Below are 25,257 nucleotides of genomic sequence, written 5' to 3' on the forward strand. Positions count from 1 at the left end.
TATCTAAAAACTTATCCCTATGCTGACGACACGTATACTGCACCCACAAGAGGCCAGAACACGGACAGCTCAGGAGATACTAGTTCCATTTCCAGTGGCTCCAGTAATGGATCCCACAAAGCCAGAGGGAGAGGCCGTGGAGGGAAACAACAAGCACAACCTTGGCAAGGCCCCCCGCAATTCCAGAACTTCGGCCCTCCTCCATTTGGCCCAATGCCTCCTTATTATGGATATCCACCTTTATATCCGCCTGGCCAGGTACCATACTACCAGAACAACCCAAATCAACGATATCCTTTTTTAGGCCAAGGCCGCAGACCCCGTGGCAAGAGAAGGAATCCACCACAGCAAGTGCAGTGGGCGCCTCAACCAGCACAGTGGTCCACAGAAGAGGATCCGGTCAGTGCCAACACGAGGAACAAAGCCAAAGAGCAAGCGGGCCCCAGCAAATAGCTGAACCAACCAATACCGGCACCCTGGTATTCAACCTCTCCGACGTACCCCTCACCAATGAAGAAACCAATGTCCTGAACAAAGGACTGTCATTTGTCCCGACCATCAGACTAGATACTTTCAAACTCCATGTCGAACTGGCCGAGTTTTTTAGAAAACTCAAGCTAAAAGCGTTTTTCGAAAACAAGGAGAAACCTCTTGACTCAGAAACCACTAATGAGACTGGGTTGAAACTCAAATCCAACTTCACTCCACCACCTGCCACCGTGCCAGTGGAGATCAGTACCTTCGAGTTGGCAGTATACTCAGAAGTCGAGAAATTGCAACCCCAAAACCATTTCAACAATCTGTCTTTTCAAGATAGGGAGATCATCAAAAAACTCCAAAATGACCCTACCCGCATCATCAAACCAGCAGATAAAGGTGGAGGGATAGTCATCATGAACAAAATCGACTACGACACCGAATGCCGCAGACTATTAAGCGACACTCGTAACTATAGAAAATTACTGAGAGACCCATCCAAAGATCTACAAAAAAAGATCACAGAACTAGTACAGGAGGCTTCTGACGCAGAATACATCTCAAAGCAAGAAGCTGAGTATCTCAACACACGTGATGCAAAAGTACCCTACTTTTACATCATGCCCAAGGTGCATAAAGGGGTCACCCCACCACCGGGCAGACCCATAGTGTCAGGGATAAAGTCCCTCCTAGAACCGTTATCACGGTTCTGCGATCACTACCTCAACCCATTGGTTCAGAAAACTCCATCCTACGTCAAAGACACGAAGCACCTCCTTAACATCATCAAGGATGTCAGTTTCGATAGAGACAAACACCTCCTGGTGGGATTGGACGTGGAGAGCCTATATACGAGCCTCCCTCAGGATGCCACACTGAAGGTACTCCATGATGTCTTGATGGAGATTGACTGGCAACATCGTACACCCCGTCACTTCATCTTGGATTGCGCCACGCTGGCATTAAAAGAGAACTATTTCCAATACGAAGATACATTCTTCTTACAAACGAATGGTACCTCGATGGGCAGTGTCTTTGCGCCGAGCGTGGCGGGGCTATATGTCCACCACTTTGAGCAGACAAATATCGAAGCCCCCACGAACCCCTACTCAGCAAATATAACAATTTGGCGTCGATATATTGACGATATCCTCATTGTCTGGGAAGGCAATGAGGAGACATTGAAAGATTTTCTCACCTGGATCAATAGCCTTGATCCCTTTCTAAAGTTCACCTGCACTAGCAGTTCTACTGAACTGGCGTTTCTGGACCTCAACATAAAAGCTGATCAGGGGGGTCTGACCACAACGACTCATTACAAACCGACTTCCAGGAACTCGTTGTTGCGCTTTGATAGTTTCCACCCCAGACCTTTGAGAGAGAACCTGCCATTTGGACAGTTCCTGCGCATTCGCCGGAACTGCAGCAACCTCCATGACTTCAAACACCAGTCCAAAGCCTTGGTCCACAAGTTGGGAGACCGTGGCTACCCATCCAGAATCATCACAAAATCCTGTAAACGAGCACGCAACCAAAACAGGGAGGCCCTTCTTGAGACCGTGGTCAGACCACCAGAAACACCCATCATGACGTGTGTCACCACCTATAACACCGCCTCCAATCAGGTCTCCAGCATAATTCGCAAAAATTGGAAGATCATCAATTCAGGCGCGAGGAACTGGGACCTCCCCCGCTTTGCTTACAAAAGAGCACAAAATCTGAAGGATCAGCTGGTAACCACGAGACCCAGAAAAACACAGCAAACCGGCCATACAATTTTAAACACTTGGGGCCTACCAGAACTAACAGGCCACCAACCATGTTACAACTGTAGCGTCTGCCACCTGACTACCCCTTCCAAAACATTGTCGTTGGAAGATGGTAAAACCTGGACACAACGACAATTCACGAACTGTAATTCATCTAACCTAGTATACCTAATCACCTGTCGCTGTGGCTTGAGATACATAGGCATGACGACCAGGAAGGTTAGAACCAGGATGACTGAACACAGGAGCACCATGCGCTGTGGTAAAAACATCAGCAAACTGACCCAGCACTTCATCGTGCAAAATCACACCCCGAATGATTTCACCTGGACGGTCATCGAACAATTCGCACTTTCAGCTTGTGATGAGAAGACTCTGCTCACCAAAGAGCAACGCTGGATTTATCGCCTTTCTACCCATATAGAGGGGCTCAATGATTCCATCCCGTGGAATGCTCTGGCGAGATAAACACTCCTATGTAAAGTATTGGTCAGTATCCCTGTCTGCGCTCAGACTCGTGATCTGTCCCTACTCTGTAATTGCCTTCTTTGCCTATATACCTTGCAATCGCTGTTGTTGCTTTTTAAACCTTAAAAGACCCACACGGGCTTCTTTTCCTTTTTTTGCCCCAGTTGCGCACGCACTCGCGCGCACATGCCACTACCAATGCTAACCTAGTCCTGGTACCATGGCGCATGCGCGAATGGATAGCGCTCGCACACACCTCTACCACGCATGCGCTGGAAACCTCACATCGCGCATGCGCAACGCGCAGACCGCTAGCTCCCAGCGCCCGCGCTCTAAAAAGGAAACGCGACCGCGCCCTCTCCCCTCTCCAGGCGATAACAATCAAACCGGCTATTTAAGCCCATACCTGACTCTGGCAAAGCTCATTCGGGACACTGGAGCAGGACGATAGGTCGCAGGAACCGCTGATCGGAAATACCGTGAGTAAGCTTGATCTCTGCACAACGCTCTGGGTAAGCAACAATTTCTCTCCACAGGTACTATCCTAACTGTAATCCTCTACAAACATTTAGGATCTTCTTTCCCTCCCTGCCAAGTGACCCATGAGGCTTTAACAGCAAGTAGCAAGTGTGAGGAATTATGTACCATACTTACCTGTACCTCACGCTATGCCTGTTTCGCTGTGTAGCCCACCACTGCCACTGCGTTTAATATTTAACCGCCATAGTTCACCTTAGCCATGGCACACTCATGGCATTGTTACTTGCCGCTCTAGGTCGCTCACGCACACCAGAAGCCGGCTATTTGTTGTGTTTTGGTTAATACCATTCTCAATGACTCTTTTTGTATGTCTGTACTGTCTTTGTGTTTTATGTACAGTAAAGCAGAGGGAATCCCCCTCTTACACGTACGGCACCTTAGCGAGTGCAACACTTTTTTACCACACACTTTCACTTAATATAGTTTATTTTCACCCACACATACTCATTTGGTCCTGAGGAAAGCCAGTTTTAATCAAAAGGCCTGGCTGAAACATGTAGACCACAAGGACGTAGGAGCCCCTAATATACTCCACATCGTCCACAGCCTTTTTATCTTGCTAACAGGGGCCCAGGTATTAAATTTACCTCTTACCCTCGGGAACTGGGACCACCTGTATAGCTTTTAAAACCTTTCATCTTCATTCTCACCAACACTGCACACTCAGTAAGAATACCAGCTCCTCAGTAATCTGGAGTCGCAGCACACCCGGGACACATTCGGTGTCACTGTGGTGGGCCCGATGATGAAGCATGACACCAACTAGGTTGGTGTGTGAGGGCTTCATGACCAAACCTAAGGGTTTGCCTACAGATATACCTTCTGAGTTTCCTCTAACACAACATAGCTAGTCCTATATTGATATCTCTACATATAACCAGGGGACCCGGACTGGCTTACCTAGTCCTCTCTCTCCCTTTTGATTTGCTGATCCTTTGTTTATGTACATCACATGCAAACAGATCAATATTACACACATATATTGCTTCTTTAAGGGTAAACAATGTATCTTTACACTTTTTCATCAAGTATAAATAATGTATCTAAAAGTGTGAACATTTTTGTATGTAAGTTTTTTTATGAATCACACTCATTAGTTCAACATCTTTAGACATAGTGTTCTTTGTTCTCAACAGATTAGCTATGTTGCATCACTTCCAGTCCTGAGTGACAAAGTGCAATTCCCGTCTTTCCTGCGGACAGTCACAAGTGCCTCTTTCCAGGCGGATGCTTTGGTGCAGATACTGCTCCACTTTGGTTGGACCTGGATAGGAATTGTGACTGCCAACAATGACCTGGGTCTGCAAGGCAGTCAGACACTTAGGAAAGCAGCAGAAGAAAATGAGATCTGCATAGAATTTTATGAGACTCTCCCCACACAAATCAGCATGAACTCTTTTGCCCGCGTAGTTAGCATTATGCAAAAGTCCACTGCTAAGGTGATTGTATGTTACACCTATGGAGTCCATATCACTGCACTCCTGAAGGATATATCAATGCAAGGCACATCTTCAAAAATTTGGATTGGAGTTACAACCTGGATTCCATCAACAGTGTTTTCCAGACGGGACCTGTGGGAAACTTTAAATGGTACACTTGGGCTGGCAGTGTACAGTGGAGAAATACCTGGATTCAAGGAATTCCTGTACAACATCCACCCATTGACAGACACTGAGGACATTTTCATGAAATCATTCTGGGAGCAGGTCTTCAACTGCAAATGGGTAGACGCATTTAAAGAGGTGGCAATGGAGAATATAACAGAAGGGACAAGGCTCTGCACTGGGAGAGAAAGGCCAGAATCTCTTGATGCTTCTGTCTATGAGGTGAATGATTTCAGATTTCCCTTTGCTGCATACAATGCCATCCATGCTTTGGCGGAAGGACTGGGTGATCTTCGTCACTGTAAACCTCAAGAAGGTCCTTTCAGTAACAGATCATGTGCAGATCCTATGGATTTTCAACCATGGCAGGTTAGTACTGTTTTTGTTATAATTGAGCAAAAACATTCTAAACAAAAGTATGATATATAAAAGAGAATTTCATTCATCTAAATGTTATTTAAATGGAGCTGAAATTGATCAAACAGGTAGAAATGCAAATCAATACTTATCTTTTCAACCTTATTGCTTATCCGTTTGAGGTCATGATTGATGTTTTTTGGGCAGATGCTGCACTATGTGAAAAATGTTCACATTACGAGTTCTGATGGGAGCGAATTCTTTTTCGATGAATTTGGAGACTCTCCGCCATTGCTGGATTTGGTATATTGGCACATGACATCCAACGACACAACCAAATATGTGAAAGTTGGGATCTACAATGCCAGTGCTCCTCCAGACCAAAAACTTGTCATTAATGAGAGTGCCATCTTTTGGGGTGGAAAATATACCCAGGTGAGAAATACCTTTGTTAATTTCATCTAAGACTAGTGCTAAAGTTATGGCACTGTGATGCTGATATGAAAATATAGCAGCTCTTTTGTGACAGCGGGACTTCCCATCATATTAACTGAAATGCAACTTTATGTTCCATTTTACAGTGGTGTTAATAGACATTTGAAAGTTATTTCATTGTTCAAGGGAGGGGCTCTCTCCATCTGCCAGGTACCTAATTATCAATAGTTTGTCTGAAATGTATATATTTCAACCTTGTCAGAACATCAGTGTACTCAAAATACTGAATCCACTGCATTAGAACAGTGTGTCTCATTGTGCCACCTGACACATATTTCACTGACAGAAAGACACACAACGAGTGAGCTAATGTTATGGAGAGATTTGTATGGTCTACCTAACATGAATTAAAACACTATGGGGCACATTAGGATGAGTCCGTCCGCCATCCTGTCGTACAGAGGCACCGCCTGCCATAAGCACAGGGGTCCAGTGCCTGCCATTAGGATGCGCCTACTACAGTGGCGGGCACATCCAGCATTCCTGACATTGTGGCGGGCGGTGCACTCAGCACCGCCCACCACAATGCCAGGAAGGCATGCACAACATGGCAGGCACCGTGCGGTGCCTGCCATGTTGTGCATGGAACTTTTGGGGGGTATGATAGGTACCCCCCATGTGCACCCCCCACCCCCGGAGTCCCTGGGGGCCCGCAATGGGCCTTTCCGTGGTGGCAATGCCGCCAAGGAATTCCCAAAAGCACATTGTAGTATGGCTGGCGGTTTCAAAACGGTGTCAAACAGACACCACCACCATATTGCAGCCTTTTCCGCCCGATCGCAAGTTGACTGGGGTGGAAATGCGGCAGACGGTCTTTCCGTCCACCGCGGAGCCCCCATCCATTATTATATGGCGGGGGCATTTCTGCAGGGATGGCGGGCTGATCGCCCCCACCGCCCTTCATCCTAATGGGGCCCTATATGTCATGTTATGGAGACCAGCTATGTAGGTACGAACAATTTGCCTTCTATATACCAATTTCTGTGGTGAAAACCATCTGATAAAGCCACCCTACATCAGCAGGTGTCCCCAAATAGTTGCTGCTCCAACAACATGGCAGACAATCATTCCCAAACGTTTATATTAGATTTTTTTTCTCAAAAATATTAAGACAAAAAAAAAATCTAAAATGTGGGGAAATTAGTAACCATACAAAAATGTATAAGCAATAAAAAAAATTCACACATGCTGAGTACATATATTGAAGAAGTAAAGATAATATACTTGACAAGGTACAAAATGAGTGAGAAACTATCACAAGTCTGAAACAAAACAAGTACAACATTTCAGTTACTAAAGTCATGCACATTCCACATGCATCCAGAATTACGAAACAAGCTCATTCACGAACAAGGATCACAATAGAATGTAAAACCATGAAATGCAGAGTCTATCTATCTATCTATCTATCTATCTATCTATCTATCTATCTATCTATCTATCTGTCTGTCTGTCTGTCTGTCTGTCTGTCTGTCTGTCTGTCTGTCTGTCTGTCTGTCTGTCTGTCTGTCTGTCTGTCTGTCTATCTATCTATCTATCTATCTATCTATCTATCTATCTATCTATCTATCTATCTATCTATCTATCTATCTATCTATCTAAAAAAAAACAGTGGTTGTCTCCACTGGGTAGTTATAGTTAGGTCAGCCATTCCAGGAAAGCGTTTTTTTGTCTTGCCAATCACTTTCTCATATCTGAAGAATCCCCACAAACCTTTCCAAAAAGTTGCTATTTTTTGTCTAGTTAGCACATGGCAAATTTCAAGGTGATCCATTAAGCAGGGACAGAGGAAAACATATTAGGAGATAATTTGCGAGGGGCCCCCAAATTTTGACTGACTAGGGGTCTCCACAGGGTCAAATCCAGCACTGAGAGCGAAGCCGTTATTCACAATCATTGACGGTGGGAGGTGGTTGCACAGTCTCATCGCAGAGGCAGGATCTTCATGCGAGATGAATATAGTACTGGATTTGACTGCCTCTGGTGGTGGGTGCTCAGGAGTCTCTTGGGAGCCCAGGTTCACTCAGGCTTGTGTGAATCAACGTGCTTTTCTGATTTTAACACCAATATGTTGTTTATGAGGTGCTAAGCATTGGTGCCCGCACAAAGAGCTTATCTGTGCATTGCCGCTCTACAGATTGCACAGAGAAACACATTTCTCATGTCTGTCTAAATCCATTGGTAGCAAAGTTACAACCACAGCGCCGTCTTTAACCACTGCCAAATCTCATTTACCTATCACAGAGAGCTGAAATGTAAATAAACATATATCAGTAGAGAGATATTAATGGAAATATTACTTTTACTTCTTTTTTATTGTTTTTGAACCACTAAACAATGGCTAGTACACAGAGACGGGGGTTTCACTATGCTTTGATTCCTTATCTGTTGTTTGGGGGAACTCTTTTTTAATTGATTTGTTTAATGCTGATTTCGGCACCCGGCCAGCTTCAGCGCCCCTCCTCAGTGCCGCCCACCAACACCTGCGGCTTCCCACCTGCTCCCTCATCTCCTCCATAGCACCGTCCCATCCACCTAACACGGGGGAGTCTACCTCCAGTTTCCTTCAACGCCGCACATGTGCCTTCAACAAATGTCAGCTGAGGTTCAGTTTAATCTAAATCAAGACCATTAACTTTGTGTCCTGTTGCTGGACCCCTGCACTCTCTGGTGAGTTTGGGCCACCCATCCACTCAACCATAGTCCCCTCCCCATCGAAGCCGCCAGCAATACATGAGATCCACTTAACCTGGTGACTCCCTGCAGCACTCTTTGTCGGTCTCTGATCCAGCGGGCAAGGCACCCCAACACCAACATTTTACAGGGCTCATCACCAACCACTAAAACATATCGGACTGTCACCATCTGCATGTTCAGTCAACTTCAGCAGCCACATCAACGAGGTTGACCGACACACAACTGAGTAGCTGGTGCTCCCGCCCATTCACCTCTAAGGATTGATGTCCAACTGCACTCCTCTGCATGCCCAGACCACCAACACAGCTTGGGCACTTCCCAACCCTCAACGTTTCTACCAGGACTCCGTGTGCGCACACCTCTCCCGCTGTCTTCAGGCCCACATTGTGTCCCCAGTATTTTCTCCCCTGCTCCACCCCAACTCGAACTCTGTGTGCACAACTAAAAGGCCACTGCTCCCAACCACCAGCCACCCACTCCCCCACTCATTAAATAACTTGCAGCTCTTGTGCTAAGGTCACCCTCCCGCCATGCCCCATCCTAAACCCCTTCCTCCCTTTCATTTTCCTGAGCAAGCCATGAGTGCATGGAAAGTGTGTTCTGGTGATTACACAGAAGTGTAGAACAAGCGATTTCACTTTCAATTTAAAGAGCCTCAGATCCTGGGCCCCTCCCTGACAGCCCTCACAACTAACCCTGGGCAGAAAACTATGCTCCACTTGTGGAGTTTCCGCCGTTTCCCGCACTCTGCATTACGTGGAGCTAGTGGGGTTCTGAAAAACTCTGCTTCACATAGCAGAGCAGAGGTTTTTTCCTCACTCGTGATCGTCAACATCAATTTGGCGACCGCGAGCGAGTAAAATCAAACTCCCTGCAAGATTTGTCCTCGTTCGCGATCGTCAACATCAAGTTGGCGAGCGCGAGCATGGAAAATAAACATCCTGGCGATGTTTCTCAACGCGGGGTGGTCAGGTTTCTCATTGCCAGTGGTCTCGTTTGCTTGTGACGGCTCGTGATGAGAAACTGCTTGTTCGCGACATCCACACATGATATTTTGCCTAATTCTGCCAGGAAAAAGCAAGTTCGGCGAGTTTACAAAATTTTTGCTATAATCTTCCCAGTGTGTGGCGGATTTAGAGAATTGGTGGCATAGCTGTGCTCCCGCCCAAGATAGCCACACAATGCCCTCGCCTCCTGATTTAGGTGTAGAGCTGTGTTATTCCTTCAATCTACAGTGATGTCACCCACTCCCTGAGATTTAGTCGATATGGGTCTTTCTGTGTCTTTACATTCTGATCTAGCACCTGAAACTGATTTTTTAGCTTGGTGCAGCGACTTGAAGAGCACTATCAAATAATACATTTTGATGTTTGTGTGGTCCCATTAGCTAGGAAACAGAACAAGGCCATTTCGTATACCATTTGTAAAGACTAGCACCCTCTAGTGGCCTAATATGGTGGTGCCCATACTCAGTTGCCTCAATGTAGGACTAGCATGGTCATTATTTCCAGATGTTTTTACTGTAATTTCAGCTGTCTGTTCATTGTGGTAGTGTCTACTGTTCACCTTTTATAAAAGAGACAACACATATGAGTGCATTTCGATCGATTTTTCAAACCTGGCACAAGTTGTTTTTTTTCTCGTTGTTATACCCCAATCATGTTGTTAATACTGTTTATTTAGTTTGTTAAAATGGCATTCACTTCCACCAGTATTGTTCACCACTGTCTAATATTTGCAGGTAAAATGGAAAAATAATAGATCCAGATGCCTTGCTTTTTAACATTTTTCAGCGATGTTGCTTGTTTGTGGATGGGTGCAGCGGTACTATGGTTAATATTTCACAATTACTCGAGGTGGTATGTTTTTAATCGGGCACAGGATTTACCCAGAGGCATACATTGCCTACATTAATTAGCAAGCACCGCAAACATGGGACATTGTAGTGATACCGAGAACCTCTGACTTCTGTTATATTTGCAGGTGCCTATATCCGTCTGCAGTGAGAGTTGTTCTACAGGGTTCAGGAAGTCTGCCATCACAGGACGTCCAAGCTGCTGCTTCTCCTGCGTGCCCTGCCCTGATGGGAGCATCGCCAACCACACAGGTGGGTTGTTTGCTTTTTTCAAGGAAGCCATTTGATTAGGGGACACTGTGGACTCCACTTATAACCGAACTCCAACCTAAACTTGCAAACATAGGCTTTAGTTTGAAACTAGGGATTTGTAGTTGTTAACTTATATGAAACAAGTATATATTTTGGAATGAAACATTTAAACATATCGTGATAAAAAATAAAAATAAAAACAAAAATCCTCAGAAATAATAACTGGCATGGTAGGGTCAAGAACTAAAGGGCCAAACATTGTGAAAAGGCACAAAATGTCTACCTACCATGTTGCAGGCAATGTTCTATCATCAATGTCACGTGGAGCTCTTCAGAAGAGTAAACACAGACCTCAGCTTGGAGTTGGAGTCTGCCTGTGCTACACATATACAGCTGTGAAGCTACCTATGCGCGAATATCTCCAAAAGCTAACACCTGCCCTGAGCAGTTCTTAGCCATGTTATCCAATGGGAGGTGGATAACATGGCTAAGAGCATTTGCTCGGTAATGCATGAATATCGCTGAATTTTCAGCGATATTCATGCATTTCGGCCGATTTTTATCGCTTAGGAGATAAACCTTGATAATATCAAGGCTCCTAAGCGATAAAAATCGCCGCAACACGGCGATAAAATTATTGCCGCTAAGCCAACTTAGCGATATTTATCACTAGTTGTTGGTAATATCTATGCCCCATTGAGACCCACTTTTCCCCATGATGACTTAACTCTGCTGTAAATTGAAAAGAAGTTTCAATAACACCGGCAAGTCTGATTCCCTGACACGCTAAAAATCAGCATAATATTACCCCTTCTAAAAAAATGCATGCACATCTCTCCTCTCCAACTACAGAACAGTCACAGACCTTCCTTGGCTTGCAAAGCATTGCAAGAATGAGTTTTGGACCAATTTACTGGCACAAAATGTACTAGGAACCTAAGCATCCAGCTCAGACCATCAGAGCCTAATTAATATACGGAAGAATTGTATGTGCCTCAGAGGAGAAGTTCCTAACAAATTTAGTAAATTCCTAGCTACATGAGAATGGTAGCAAATATTGCTATAAAACCAGTGACTATTAATCCTGGCTCCAACTTTATCTAAAATATACATCGCACAACTGAGATACATGTAAGAAAATGTTGGTGTTGCTTACCAAAAATAAGCTCATGACACCTACATTTATTCTAAATCCTCCTTCTCCGACGCCAATTAACTTGATCATGGAATGCGCATGCATGGCTCTCACGGAAACTTTCTTTCAGTTTGGGACTCAACTATACCAACAGACACAATGTACTTCCAAGGGAAGTACCTTTACCCCAAGCCTAGCATGTCTCTATATGTCATATTTTGAAGAACAATTCTTTCTCATTCCAGAGAACTCATACAAACCGAGGGGCAGATTTATGATAACTGGCGCATCCCCAGGGATGCGCCAGTTATTTTGCGCCGCTGCTCCGCCACCCATGGTGCGCCGCATTTACAATGCGGCGCACCATGGGGCAAAAACGGCACAGATGCGTGACGCATCTGTGCCGTAAAGGTGGCGCATTGCTGGAGTTTCGTCGCAAGCGCGACGCAGCTCCAGCAAGGCTCGGGGGTGCCCCATCTTTACAATGCTGCGTCAAGACCTACGCCTGCTTCAAGCAGGCGCAGGGTTTTGATACAGCATTGGCCTGAAAGTGACTGAGTGAAATCTTATAGATTTCACTCAGCCACTTTTGCGAGGCGCAATTGCCCCGGAACGCCCACCCTGCGCCGGAACGCCCACAAGTGGCGCAGGGCTTTACAACGTGACGCATCTGCCTAGATGCGTCACGTTGTAAATGGGTCGTAGGGATGCGCCACGTTTACGCCGCAGTTGCGTGACGCAAACGTGGCGCATTCCCAACATAAATCTGCCCCCTAATATCCTTTTTGGCGGCGCTATAAGGATGACTTACTCATTGTCTGGAAAGGGGATCTGGCTACATGCGAGACATTTTGCTCCTAGGTCAACAACTTAAACCCCTACCTGGAATTTTTAAAAACAATCACTGAGAAGGAACTACCATTCCTGGATCTTTTGATCAAGAAGAAAGACAATGAGCTAGTAGTAAGCTGATATAAAAATCCTACAGACAGGAATAGCAATAACTATCACCCAAAATCCCTGCACGACTACCTACCATGCGGACAGTGTCAGCACCTGCGACCCAATTGCAACAGATTAAAGGATTTTGATACACATACACAAAAGCTGGCCGTAGATTTGGAATCAAAACAATTCCCTAGTCAATGTGTAAAAACTGCGCATAAACGGGCTAGGAATTGTAACAGAGAGACATTACTGGAGCCACACACTAGACAACAAGACGCGACTCTAGCATGTGTCACTACTTACACACCTCAGTCAAATAAGATATGCAAAATAATTAACATACACCGGAAAATCTCAAAAACTGGGCAAATATCCCTCCCACCACCTAAGTTTGCATTTAAACAAACTGCTAATCTGAAGGACATGCTAATACACACATGTCCACGTGCCCATAAGGGGTCAGAATAGAAATTATTATGGGATCTACCCCCAGTAAAAGAACATTTCCCATGTGGATCATGTATCTCCTGTACTTTCACAGAAAACTCTAGGGAGATACCTTTGAAGACTATTTGGATATGGACACAAAAAGCACACACCAATTGCAACACAAAGAACTGTGTCTACTTGATCACTAGTCCCTTTGGTAAACAATACGTAGCGATGACCACACACCCTGTAAAATCAAGAATAAACCAACATCGCAGCACTATACGTTGCAAGAAATCCAATACAAAAATTAGCACACATTTCCTCACTGAGGGACACACTGCAGAGGATATATGATGGACTGAGCTAGAAGCATACCCGAACATGAACAAGCATGCCCTCTTTAGAATGGAACAATGGACATTCTGCCTTTCATAGAAGATCATTGGTCTCAATGATGAAATTCCTTGACACGAACATAAATGAGATCACAGTTCGTGAGTTACATTCATTCATTCAATAAACTTTATTTCGGTTATTTTTAACCATCAAAGTACATGAAATATACATTTTCACTTTTCCAGAGTTCATTTGAAAATATAAGAATTAAAATACGTCATATGCAAAAAGGATTAAGATAACATTTGTTGATCCAGTACAGTTCTCACGTCTCAGCAGATAAAAACATAAGGTGCCATATTATTTAAGTAATTTCCTTCGAATAGACCACATAGAAAACAGAAACTTGGTTATAGCAGACACTATCAAAGGATTCGTGTCAGACTTCAAAATCATAAAAAAGACTTGGTAGTCCCTTATGCCCAAATTATTACATAATTGTATTATCCACTTTCTTCGTATATGTGAATAGGCTGGACAGAAAAGAGTGACGTGCAGAATGGTTTAGTTTTCAGTTCTACAGCCAGGGCATAAATGTACAGAACCTCGCGTCCACCTATCTGTCATAGAAAAGAGAGGCAGCGTTCCAAATCTAAACTGTAAGTACAGCTTCTTCGCTAAAGTGGGTTGGATTACGTCTATTTCTTGTTCAAAGCTGTATATAGACTTATGGCTCAGGAAGGCACCGGTAAAGCTCGTTGATGGTCCTCCCGAGACTATAGTCCTTCACAGCACCGGACAATGTTTTCTTGGAAATAGTTAAGGATGTGACCTCAGGGTTTAGCCACAGGTTTTCGTATCCAATATGAGCAAGAGACTGTCTTACAAAACGTAGCCATGGAATTCTACCTGCTCCTGGGGAGGCTAGGACCACCTTTAATTCCCTTGGGCAATTGTTCGCGCTCAACAAATTACATAAATAAATAAAATAAAATAGCTTTCCAGCTCGGGGGTGCTCCACAGCCTCCTCCAATAAAGAAGGGGGTGTGAGGCAATAGCTTCAGCTATAGGCCTGATATTCAGGTCTAGCCTAAGTGGGACTAGAGGAGTACTTCTAGGCAAGTTTAAAATTTGCCTAATAAAGTTGTTTTCTGTAATGGTTAGGTCGGTAGAAGGGACGTGTCCCCAAAGTTCCGCCACGTAGAGGGAAGTAGATCTTGCTTGAACTTTGAAGATTTCCTGTGGGGCACTTATAGTTTTGTGCACGCATTTTTTTTTAACTTTTAAAATTCCCCCAGTTGTCTGTACACGTTTTAGGTTTGCCTTAGCCATTTGTGCTCCCCACCCCATTTTGTCAGTTAGAGTCAACCCTAGATAATCAAATGTTGGGACTCTTTCTAACGGTCTACCTTCCATCATGGGATGAGGACAGTTAATAGTATTGGCATTGAATACCATGTACTTAGTCTTATAGATGTTAACTACCAGATTTCTATGTTTGCAGAATTTTATGAACTGGTTTAAAACCCTCTGCATTCCCATGGGGGATTTTGAGAGGAGCAGAGTATCATCTGCAAACATTAATGCAGGAAACCTCAGCAAGGCTCGTTTTGGGGAGTCAATATCTTTGATTGATAGTAGGTCTTCTATGAGCCCATTAAGAAAAAGGGAGAAGAGGGTAGGAGCAAGGACACAGCCCTGCCTAACCCCTTTCTCAACCGGGAAGGGCCCTGTTAACTGACCGTGCTTCCCAAAGCGCACTCTGGCATAGGTGCCATCGTGTAGATGTTTGAATTGGTGGCACAAATATGGTGGCACCCCATTGATAATAATATTGCCCAGAGTTGGTTACGATCCACCATATCGAAAGCTGACTTTAGGTCCACAAACGTTAAATATAAACTTCCCCGGTCCAAAACAACGTGCTTCCAATAAAGAACTTGGAGCCGGAAAAGTTGATCAATGGTAGACGTTTTAGCCCTAAAGCCTGCCTGAAGGGGGGTCAGTATATTGTTATCGTTTACCCAGTCCTGTAGGCGTTGTAAGAGTAATCTCGCATAGATTTTCTGGCTGACATTGATAAGGCTAATTGGCCTATAATTTGATGGTTCTAACGGGGAACCCTTCTTAAAAATGGGGATTATCTCCGCCCCCAACCATGTAGCTGGAAGAGGTAGGCCCTGCAAAATTGCATTGTAGAGTAATAAAAGATAGGGGGCCCAGACTACTGGTTCTTCTTTGAAGAGGTCGCCTGGGATCCTATCTAACCCAGGGGCTTTGATCGATTGTAAAGAGTGCACTGCAATAAGAACCTCATCCAAAGTAAAAAGCGGTATGGGGCAATTAGGGTCCATAACCTTCAAAACAGTAGGGACTAAACTATTTGATGTTGGGGGGGATAGAATAAAGCTCTTTAAAATGTAGGGACCAGGATTCTTCAGTATATTTGGATCAATTGAGGTCCTACCTTCTGGTTTCCCTGTGTGGACTAGGTTCCAGAAGGACCGTCTATCTTGGGCCTCAAGTGCAAATCTGATGGCATGCCATCGTTCTTCTTCCCACTCTCTTTTTGCATTAAAAATCATTAATTTATAGGCGCGCCTAGCTTCAGTCACGGCGGCCGGGGAACCTTGTTTCAGTGCCGTAAGTAGCCCCTGCTTCATTTCTTTACATCCCCCATTAAACCAAGGGTGTTTAGTAACAAGAGGCTTAGGTTTAATGGGGGTTGTTTTATAAAAGGAGTTCGCCAATAAGATAATTAGTTCCTCATGCAACCCTGACAGGGACCTTTGTATGCTGTTACCAAATGGATGGGTCGTAATTAAGTTTGCCCTTTCTAGGAAAGGGATTATGCTCAGGTACAATTTACCCAGATCTTCAGTAGATTTCTTCAAGTTAGCCCATCTGATTCTCCTCCCCCCTTGAAATATTCTGAGGTCAATTTTTTCATAGGTTTCGTTGGCCTCAGTTATCAAGTCGAAGTTAATCTCGGTTGACAGGAGATTGTGGTCGCTTTCCGTGCGACTTGAGATTTGAAAGTTGAGGATCCTAGGCCATAGGGGCATACCGACCATGAAATAATCAACGACAGAGGTGTGACCCCTTCCACTGTAGGTTGGTTGCCCTGGGGAGTCCCCCTTAAAATGCCCATTGCATGCTCTAATTGAAAAATAATAGGTTATGGAGGTTAACTGAAGTACCATGGATGACCATTGATTAACTGGATACATATTTGGGTGGGGTATTGACCATATTTCATCCTCATCTGTTGAGATATGGTGGACTCCAATAAGTGGTTCGTAATGACAATTGAAATCACCACCAATCATCAACTCAACATCTCCCGGAAGGGAGTGCAAAAGAGAGGACAAAGAGTCTAGGGTTTTTGAGGTGCCCCCCTGTCCTACTGGCCTCGAGTAGATGTTAATAAGTGCCAGTTTAGGTGTTTTAGTGTGTAACAATATAATACAGGTTATATCCGGGGTATTGGTATCTATTCTTTTTGCAGAAAACCCAAGATGAGCACCTATCCAAACACATAATCCCCCCGATGGTCTACCACTAGGACCTTTCAAAGCTGGCTCAATAAACGTGAGGTAACCCAGTCTATGTATGGGGTTAAGAGCCCATGTCTCCTGGAATATACATATCCCGTGGAGGTCTCCAAAAGCACACCAATCAGGATTATCCTGGTTGGCGGCGAGACCTGCTATATTCCAGGTTAGAATTTTTAGGGATGAGTTTTGATTATGAATTCTAAATGGCTGGTTACCGCAGTTAACCAAATTATTTAAGCCATCAGGGGCATTCGTAGGCCCTTTTTGTACTATGTTGGATGGTACAGAGATAGGAACTGTAATGTGGGCTGTTGGTAGGGTTAATACTGATCCTCTTGGTAATGAATCCCTATCCAGGAAAAGATCATCACTAGAGGATAATAAGTCGGTAAGGTCTTCTGCAACCATCAGCTCAAAACTCCTACTGGCGTCTAATGGTAGCTTGGCAAAATCTTGTCCAAATCCCTTTTCAACAGATCCCCCGATACTTAAAAATATGCTATTCTCTACTGACGTTTGGGACACAGAGCGTTAGTCTGATAATGCAGACGCAAGTGACGAAAGTAGCGGCCACCTGCTTTTCTATCTTGCGCTGGTTGCGTAAGATACTGTGGATGCTGCCACCGGAAACTCAGAGGTCCGTAGTCAACGCCTTGGTGACCTCCCGGTTGGACTACGGCAATGTGCTCTACCTGGGGGTCACTAAGGCGGTCATCCGCCGCCTTCAAATGGTCCAAAACGCTGTGGCGCGTCTACTCTGTGGCTGCAAGAGGAATGAACCCATGACACGACATCTCAGGGAACCCCACTGGCTCCAAGTGGAGAATCGTGTGAAGTTTAAAGCTTTATGTTACATGCATAAAATAAAAGCAGGCACGGCACCAAGATATCTTTAATCCTTGGTGTCAACGTACTCCCCTACCCGTACATTGAGATCATCCACCCAAGAATTATTTTGTGTGCCCAAGGTCAAATTTGCCAGGATGGGCGGGAGGTCCTTCGCCTTCATGGGTCCTAGGCTCTGGAACTCCCTCCCTCTGGTCATTCATGCAGAATGCTGTCTCAACCGTTTCCGGAAGGCAGTCAAGACCTGGTTATTTAACCAATAAGTTTATTTTACCGTACGCTATGCTAGCCTTCATTTTAGCGCCGGGAAACCCTTTGTGGGTAGCTGTCGCGCTTTACAAGCTGAAAAAATAAATAATAAATAAATAAATAAAAATAAATAAATAGTCACAATCCCCCAGGCCTGAAAGGGCATCAAATATATTAAAGAGCATGATGTTCCCTAAAGGGCGTGTGTTCGGCAAATCGTCCAGTGGGAATAAGACTCTTGAAGTTGGGTACCGGGGTTCATAAAAATGGGACAGTGGCAGTGTAAGAATTCCAGGCAACACAATATTTTGGGGCCAATTGCAAATAAATTCGACGCACCTCCAGTCTCTAAAATAATGATAACACAGTCACCCACCATGGTTTTAGTGCTCTTCCCAATCCAATTCACTCTCCTGACAAACAGAATTTCTGCTGTAATATTTGTTGGGAGTGGTCGTTTCTGGTTGAGCCAGAAGGTGCACTTGTTTTTAAGTTCTGCATAAGTCTCCCTTTTTCCCTGTGCCAGAACGGGGACCCCCGCAAAAACCACCACATAGGCCGCTGATTGTGGTGGAAGATCGATGTTGGGCAGGGGATCAATGTTCTGGACCAAGGGGGGTTTTTGAAGTCTTGGTGCTGTGCTGTTGGCAGCTATTTGATGGGGTTTGTCCCTTGTAGCAGTATTTGCAACTGGTAGTAAACGGGGTGCTAAGGCATCAACGGTGGTAAGGGCAGGAGATCTTTGGGTAGGGACAGTACAACTTTTTGATGCTACAGCAGCGTTGAGGGCAGTTGGCATTAGGCCTGGGGTTTTTGTCTGCCTATGAGTGGAGTCATTAGCCCTCGGACCCACTTGCTTCTGGAGTGATGCGACTGAGAGTTCGAGGCAGACTAATCTATTCTCAATTGAGTCCAGTCGTGTGGTAATTGGAGTACAGATTTTTTTGAAAGTACTTTCCAATTTCTTCCAAAACAATGGGCCCATGTCAGACTGGTCTTCTCCCCCAGAACGATTTGTTGTCCGCTATGCTCTTCTATGGCAATCGTTGGTAGATGGGGTGGACTGGGTGGAAGTCTGGCTGCTGGGACTTCATTAGGCACATCCGTTTTACCTGTTTTGGCTTTTTTGCCTCCTAGAGTAGTTTGTACGCCAGTGCACTTCCTTTTAGCAGCCGCTCCCACATCTCGCTGATGAATACATGATTTTGCATTGGAGGCTGAGCGAGTTTTAATATTAGGGGAGAGTATGGCCTTGGCGGTATTATGGACAACCGTACCAGTAGGGGAGTTTGAACTAATATCATGGGAGACAACTAACTGTAATGAATCAATTCGCTCTACAACTCCCGAGGGAGGCAGTGTATCCTGAGAGTTAGATAGATGGCGGGTTGGTGATATTGCCCTCGCCTGGCTTCCCAGTGAAGATCTTTTATCAAATGGGGTTTCCAAGGAAAGTTTCTGTTCGGTGAGTTCGATATCCTTGGCCAAAGCTGACGATACCCTGACTAGGAAGTTATCCAGGGTGCCTAATAGTGAACCCCCGGTTGATTTTCTGACATTTGGGGCTTCAGATGGTACAGTTGTCAAGATTGCTTTTAGGAGGCCTGTCACTTAGACTCCTTGATGTAAAGGGCCAGATACAGTAAAGCAGAGAAAATGAAAACTGACCTTTGTTCGCGGGGGCAGATGAAAGTGGGGTGGCCCGTCCCGTCCTTTTCCGGTCTTGAACGGGCTTAAACGGGCCCGCCCTTGGCCCGGGCTTTGCCCGGCTCGACCCGCGCACGTCTCGCGACGCGGGTCTGGCCGCTGATTAAATGCGCCTTCTGGCGCTCTCAGGACGTGTGCAGAGCGCGCCGCCACTGAGCCTGCTGGGTAATGTAGTCCCGGGGCGGCGGCGCGAAGCTTAACGTCCGTGGACTCCTGCCGGTGGCAGCGTGGAGACCTGGGCTTTGTCGTGACTCCTGGCGGTGGCGGCGTGGAGTCCTTGGCACTCGCTGTGTAGGTAAGGTTCCCCCCAGTTACACACATATGTATACATTACCATCCTCATTCACAGAATAAATAATTGTTCAAAGGAAAAAAAATCTTTGAATCACTACAAAAAGTAAATGTCATTTTATCAAAATAGGAGTGTTCTTATGTCAATGCGACTATTGAAACTAAGATTGACTGGGCGGACGATGTTAGCCCACATTGACTTCACAGATTCGTCCCCCCATGTTAAAATGACCACCACATTTACACATATATGGGAGAGAAGAGTCCTCCCCCATTAGAAATAAAAAACAGACCCGAACGTGCGACCTGAGTGTTTCCCCTCCAGTGGTTGAAACCAGACTTCAACTGAATAAAACACACCTGCTTCCTATTACCACTGATGGAAGACTGGTTAAATACTGGAGACCCACTCAGCACTTTCAAGGTTTCCAGCATGAGTAGGTCTTCCAGAAGAGGAGAGAGGTGTGGCGCAGCAGACAGGGTGGTTGACTCGTAGCATGGGGCTCATGGTTTGATCCCTGGTGCCAGCAGCAGCTCAGAACAGCACCATATAACTCTGGACAATAGCTTGCTTAATCTTCCCAATGGCCTCCAGCACCTTGAGACCCGTAGGGGTGATTAATTTGCGCTTTACAAATACAGGGGTATTATTATTATTATAGTGTGCTGATATACAGGAGACCGTGAATATGGCATAGCCGCTCTATTTTTCCAAAAGAGAGTGTACAATTCAACTGCTCGCTTACCAGATCATTAACAGGGGTCAACTGGCCCTATGTTTTGATATTTTACAGCATGCTAATAAGCGTGTCAGCAGGAAAATACTCAAGGAGTTCTGATTTATACCCTCAGTGGGTACGTTTCCTCACTGATCAATAGAGTGTGTCGAAATGTTATAGTATATGTATTATCTTCCATGTGGCGTTTGTGAATTGCACTTTTTAATTCATGGGACACATTAGAGAGTGAGAATGAACATGTGAGCATGCTCTGGTGTCTCAAATTGTCAATCTTTTGATAATAGTGAAATTGATGATGTCATAATTTTGTCTGCACTTCAGGTCTTCACAAAAGTTGATTTACTTATTTTGATACAAAGAGAAGTATAGGTGACTGGGAGTAACAAAAATAAACTTATATATCAAAACCCTAGTCACTGTGTAGACTAGGTTTTTATTGTCCTGAAGAAAAGCTGCTAGATCATTCACATGACTAAATTAGGCTTGAAACATGTTGACCTTCAGCTACCTTAGATAATCACTTCCAGGAGGTGGCCCCACATATTTTAACATAGGCAGTAGGACTCAATCATTGACATATTGCTGTAGAATAGTCATGCCCTATTTTTATCCCTCTCTTTGACATATTTACTTAAAATACACCAATCTACTATTTTACCCACACACTTCACCATATGACTTATAAAAATATCTCTGGTAAAGAGACCCCATTGAGGGTGCCCGTCGGGCATTGCAGCGCTGGTCTGAAGTGAAGAAAAAGCCCAATGTTGAAGCATGACACCTTTCTAGGTGTGTGAAGGCATTTGTTCCTACAGAGTAATGCTCCCTGCAGACTGGGAGGAACGTATCTGACCTAAGCAGACAACTCCATACTTACTAGGAACTGCATACCCCTGTGACCTTGAATATCATATTTATCTTCACTTTGCTAATAGTTTTAGTCGGTACAAACCTGAGTTTAAATATGGATCCTCTACTAACACTGGAGGATTCCCCTGCCATTGTTTTAGATGCCTTCGAGTCTGTAAATCATTCATTAAGAACCATCATGCTTGAACTATCTGGGCCATGTAGAACTCCTAAAACTGGTTGGTTTGACAAAGAGTGCAGGGTGGCCAGTAAGTGGCTGTGCGAAGCCCTTAATGCCAGGCCAAGAAGCCAGCTGAATATTACAATCGCTAGAGCAGCTTACAAGAAAGCCATTAGGAGAAGAAAGCTATTCCTAAAAGAGGAAATGTGGGAGCGTCTAGTCACCACCTGCAATTCAAGGGATGCCACGTAGTTTTGGAAGGTAGTCAATGGGAAGCAGTATTACTCTGCCAGGCCGGATGACATTGTCTCGGACACTTCTCCCATACAATCGTGGCACACTTTAAAAATGTCTATCCATTAGGTGTGGATGGGTTTCTAGCTGTCACCGAAGGGACCTTACTGTTCTCACTGGGTATTATGTTTGTACTTGAGGATGTCCACTCCGTGATTTTAGCTAGCCCCATGAACAAAGCACCCGGTCTAGATGGGGTACCCATGGACCTTTGTAAAGCAAATCTCTTCCTTTTACTAACTAACGCCATAAATGCTACCACCACCACTACAATTTCTAACTCATAGAAAACTGTGGTCATTGTACCCATCTTTGAAATGGGCAGTAGGCAGTACCCTGGTTGCTACAGACCCATTTCTTTATTAGATTCTGCCGTTAAAATAGTGGGTTGCATAATTCTACAATGTTGAAGACTGGACCCAACTTAACAACAGTTGTTCTTTTGCCCAATATGGCTTTATAGAAGGCATGGGAACAATGGAACACTGCTTGAACCTACATTTATTAACCAAGAAAAATGGGGTGGCTAAGAAGGAGGACATCTGTCTAGCATTCATGGATCTGAATAGTGCTTTTGATCAGTTCAACAGATCAAAGCTATGGAGTATATTAGCTGATCTTGTCTCAGCCATTGGTTGACTTCTTACTTGTCCTTCATACAGATGTCAATGCATCAGTCAGATATGGTATGGGAGGAAAGTGCACCGATTCTTTAAGCCTGCCTCGGGGAGGGATCGGGCAAGTCTATGTTTTGGCGCCTATCCTATTTTTACTTTAAATGAATGGCCTGAATTCCTTTTTTGGTAGCCAACGGGAACAACATGCCCAAGGCTAAATCTACCTTTGTCCCCTCTTATATGCAGACACTACAGTGCTACTCTCCTACACCTTGAATGGCCTCAAGGGCCTTGTCGACTCATTTGTCAAGTTCATGGATGAACTGGTGCTGGATACCAGTATTGCCAAAATGAACTATATGGCCGTTAGGAGGCAGACCTCAAAGGTTAGACACAATTCACAATCAAGGGAATGGTTATTTCAAGGGTGGCTGCGTTTACTTATTTAGGGGTTACCTTTGACCTGCAGAACAGCTGGATACCTTGTCTTGCAAACCGCTGCCAGTGAATTAATCAAGCATGCAGATCTCTTTTCATGTTTGCTTCAATGGTGGGCAGTTACACTGTGCAACCGCTGATATAAATATACAGAATGTATTGCCTCCCTGTGTTGTTACATGGTGCCACCATCTGGAGATATCACAACTGTTTGAGCATTCAGCGAGAGGAAAATCCCCAGGTTCCAATCGGCATCCCAGGCCATAAATGAGCTATATTGGCTGCCTATTGAGTTGGGTATCACCTTTAAGGCTCTCTGCATAGCATTCAAGCACTTCATGGAATAAGCCCTGACCACTTGAAGAACAACCTTAAATGGTATTCTCCAGGCAGATCCTTATAGCCGGGTCTGGTGGCTTAGTGCATCCGCTAACTGGTCCTGTGTTCGACCTCATTGTTACAGGTTCAAATCCCAGCGGGTCCACTCAGCCTTTCATCCATCTGAGGTCAACAAAATGAGTACCATTGAGTTGGGTAACAATAAGCATCTGTTGTTCAGTGCCTTGAGACTCATGGGTTATAAGTGTGCTTTACAAATACACGTGTTATGCTATGCTATGCTCCAGCGACTCCAGAAATCTGATTGTTCGCCCTATAAGCGTGTGTCCTGGGGAGGTAAGTGCTTCATCAGATGCACGGCTCTAAAATGGAACAATCTGCCCCAAAATCTGAAGTATGCCATTACTCTCTTGGCTTTCAGAAAGTTGTTAAAAGCCTGGCTTTTCTCTAAATAACTAGGCCACTTTCACTGATCACAGACAGCGCCTAGAAGCCTCTGGGGTTACTTGCGCTCTACAAATCCTATCAATGAGTTAAGCTTTATTGAAATGTTCCCCTGTGATGGCAGCTTGCCCCTGACTCTGGAACACCTGGTACTATTCTGTAGGTATGATGACCCCCTCGATAAAAATATCTGGTGCCTATTCCTAAGTCAATGGATTTCCACAAATATAGGCCAGTCTATGTTTACTTACAAATGTCAGCTATGCTGTGTCTTTTGCAGCTTGTTCTTTTTTGAAAAGTGCCCTGTATTGGAACAAAGTGATTAATTCCTAAAATGCCATTTGGCTATTTAACTCGAGGATTACTGTGACCTCCCTATGAAATATGATGCTTTTTTTACCTCTTTTAATCCTGCTGATTTTATTCATATGTTTTATAACATACTTTGTATTTATATTGAATATGGTATCTCTATGTGGTTTTAGTCTTTCATGATTATACATTTTATATTTGAATAAAGATCTTTTAAATTCAATTCAAGATAGAATGCAATACAGATAAAAGACACACTGTATTTTTACTGACTGTTGCTGAGGGTCGAGGACTCTGCTGGACCCCTTCTTTTTGCCTTACAACTTGCGGAACCCGCTTCGCGGGTCCCGCTGCGCACCTGAGTCACTGGGAAGCCTGATTGTGCTGCGTGTGTTGGACCAGGGCTGCGAGCGTGCGGGGCAGGACTTCCAAGACCAGAAGCCTCTGCATACCGCGCCTCTCGTCACCTGGCCCCTCTCCCTGTCCACCACGCCCCGCCTGCAATCCTCTAAAGGCTCGTGAGGAGAAATCAACGTGGGACACACTGTATTTTTACTGACTGTTGCTGAGGGTCGAGGACTCTGCTGGACCCCTTCTTTTTGCCTTACAACTTGCGGAACCCGCTTTGCGGGTCCCGCTGCGCACCTGAGTCACTGGGAAGCCTGATTGTGCTGCGTGTGTTGGACCAGGGCTGCGAGCGTGCGGGGCAGGACTTCCAAGACCAGAAGCCTCTGCATACCGCGCCTCTCGTCACCTGGCCGCTCTCCCTGTCTACCACGCCCCGCCTGCAATCATCTAAAGGCTCGTGAGGAGAAATCTACGTGGGACACACTGTATTTTTCCTGACTGTTGCTGAGGGTCGAGGACTCTGCTGGACCCCTTCTTTTTGCCTTACAACTTGCGGAAGCCGCTTCGCGGGTCCCGCTGCGCACCTGAGTCACTGGGAAGCCTGATTGTGCTGCGTGTGTTGGACCAGGGCTGCGAGCGTGCGGGGCAGGACTTCCAAGACCAGAAGCCTCTGCATACCG

At 45.0% G+C, this 25,257-nt stretch overlaps 1 protein-coding gene across 1 annotated transcript in view; it reads left to right on the forward strand.

Moving 5' to 3' along the window:
• LOC144783888 (extracellular calcium-sensing receptor-like) overlaps positions 1-25,257 on the forward strand; it is a 130,675-nt gene that overhangs the window by 87,470 nt on the left and 17,948 nt on the right. Inside the window, exons 3-5 of the mRNA XM_078662631.1 lie at positions 4,391-5,227; positions 5,423-5,650; positions 10,391-10,514. Of these exons, the coding sequence (XP_078518757.1) occupies positions 4,391-5,227; positions 5,423-5,650; positions 10,391-10,514 (1,189 nt within the window). The remainder of the gene's footprint in view (positions 1-4,390; positions 5,228-5,422; positions 5,651-10,390; positions 10,515-25,257) is intronic.

The sequence above is a fragment of the Lissotriton helveticus genome, chromosome 10 (genome assembly GCF_964261635.1).
Source record: "Lissotriton helveticus chromosome 10, aLisHel1.1, whole genome shotgun sequence".
In the NCBI taxonomy this organism is placed as follows: Eukaryota; Metazoa; Chordata; class Amphibia; order Caudata; family Salamandridae; genus Lissotriton; species Lissotriton helveticus.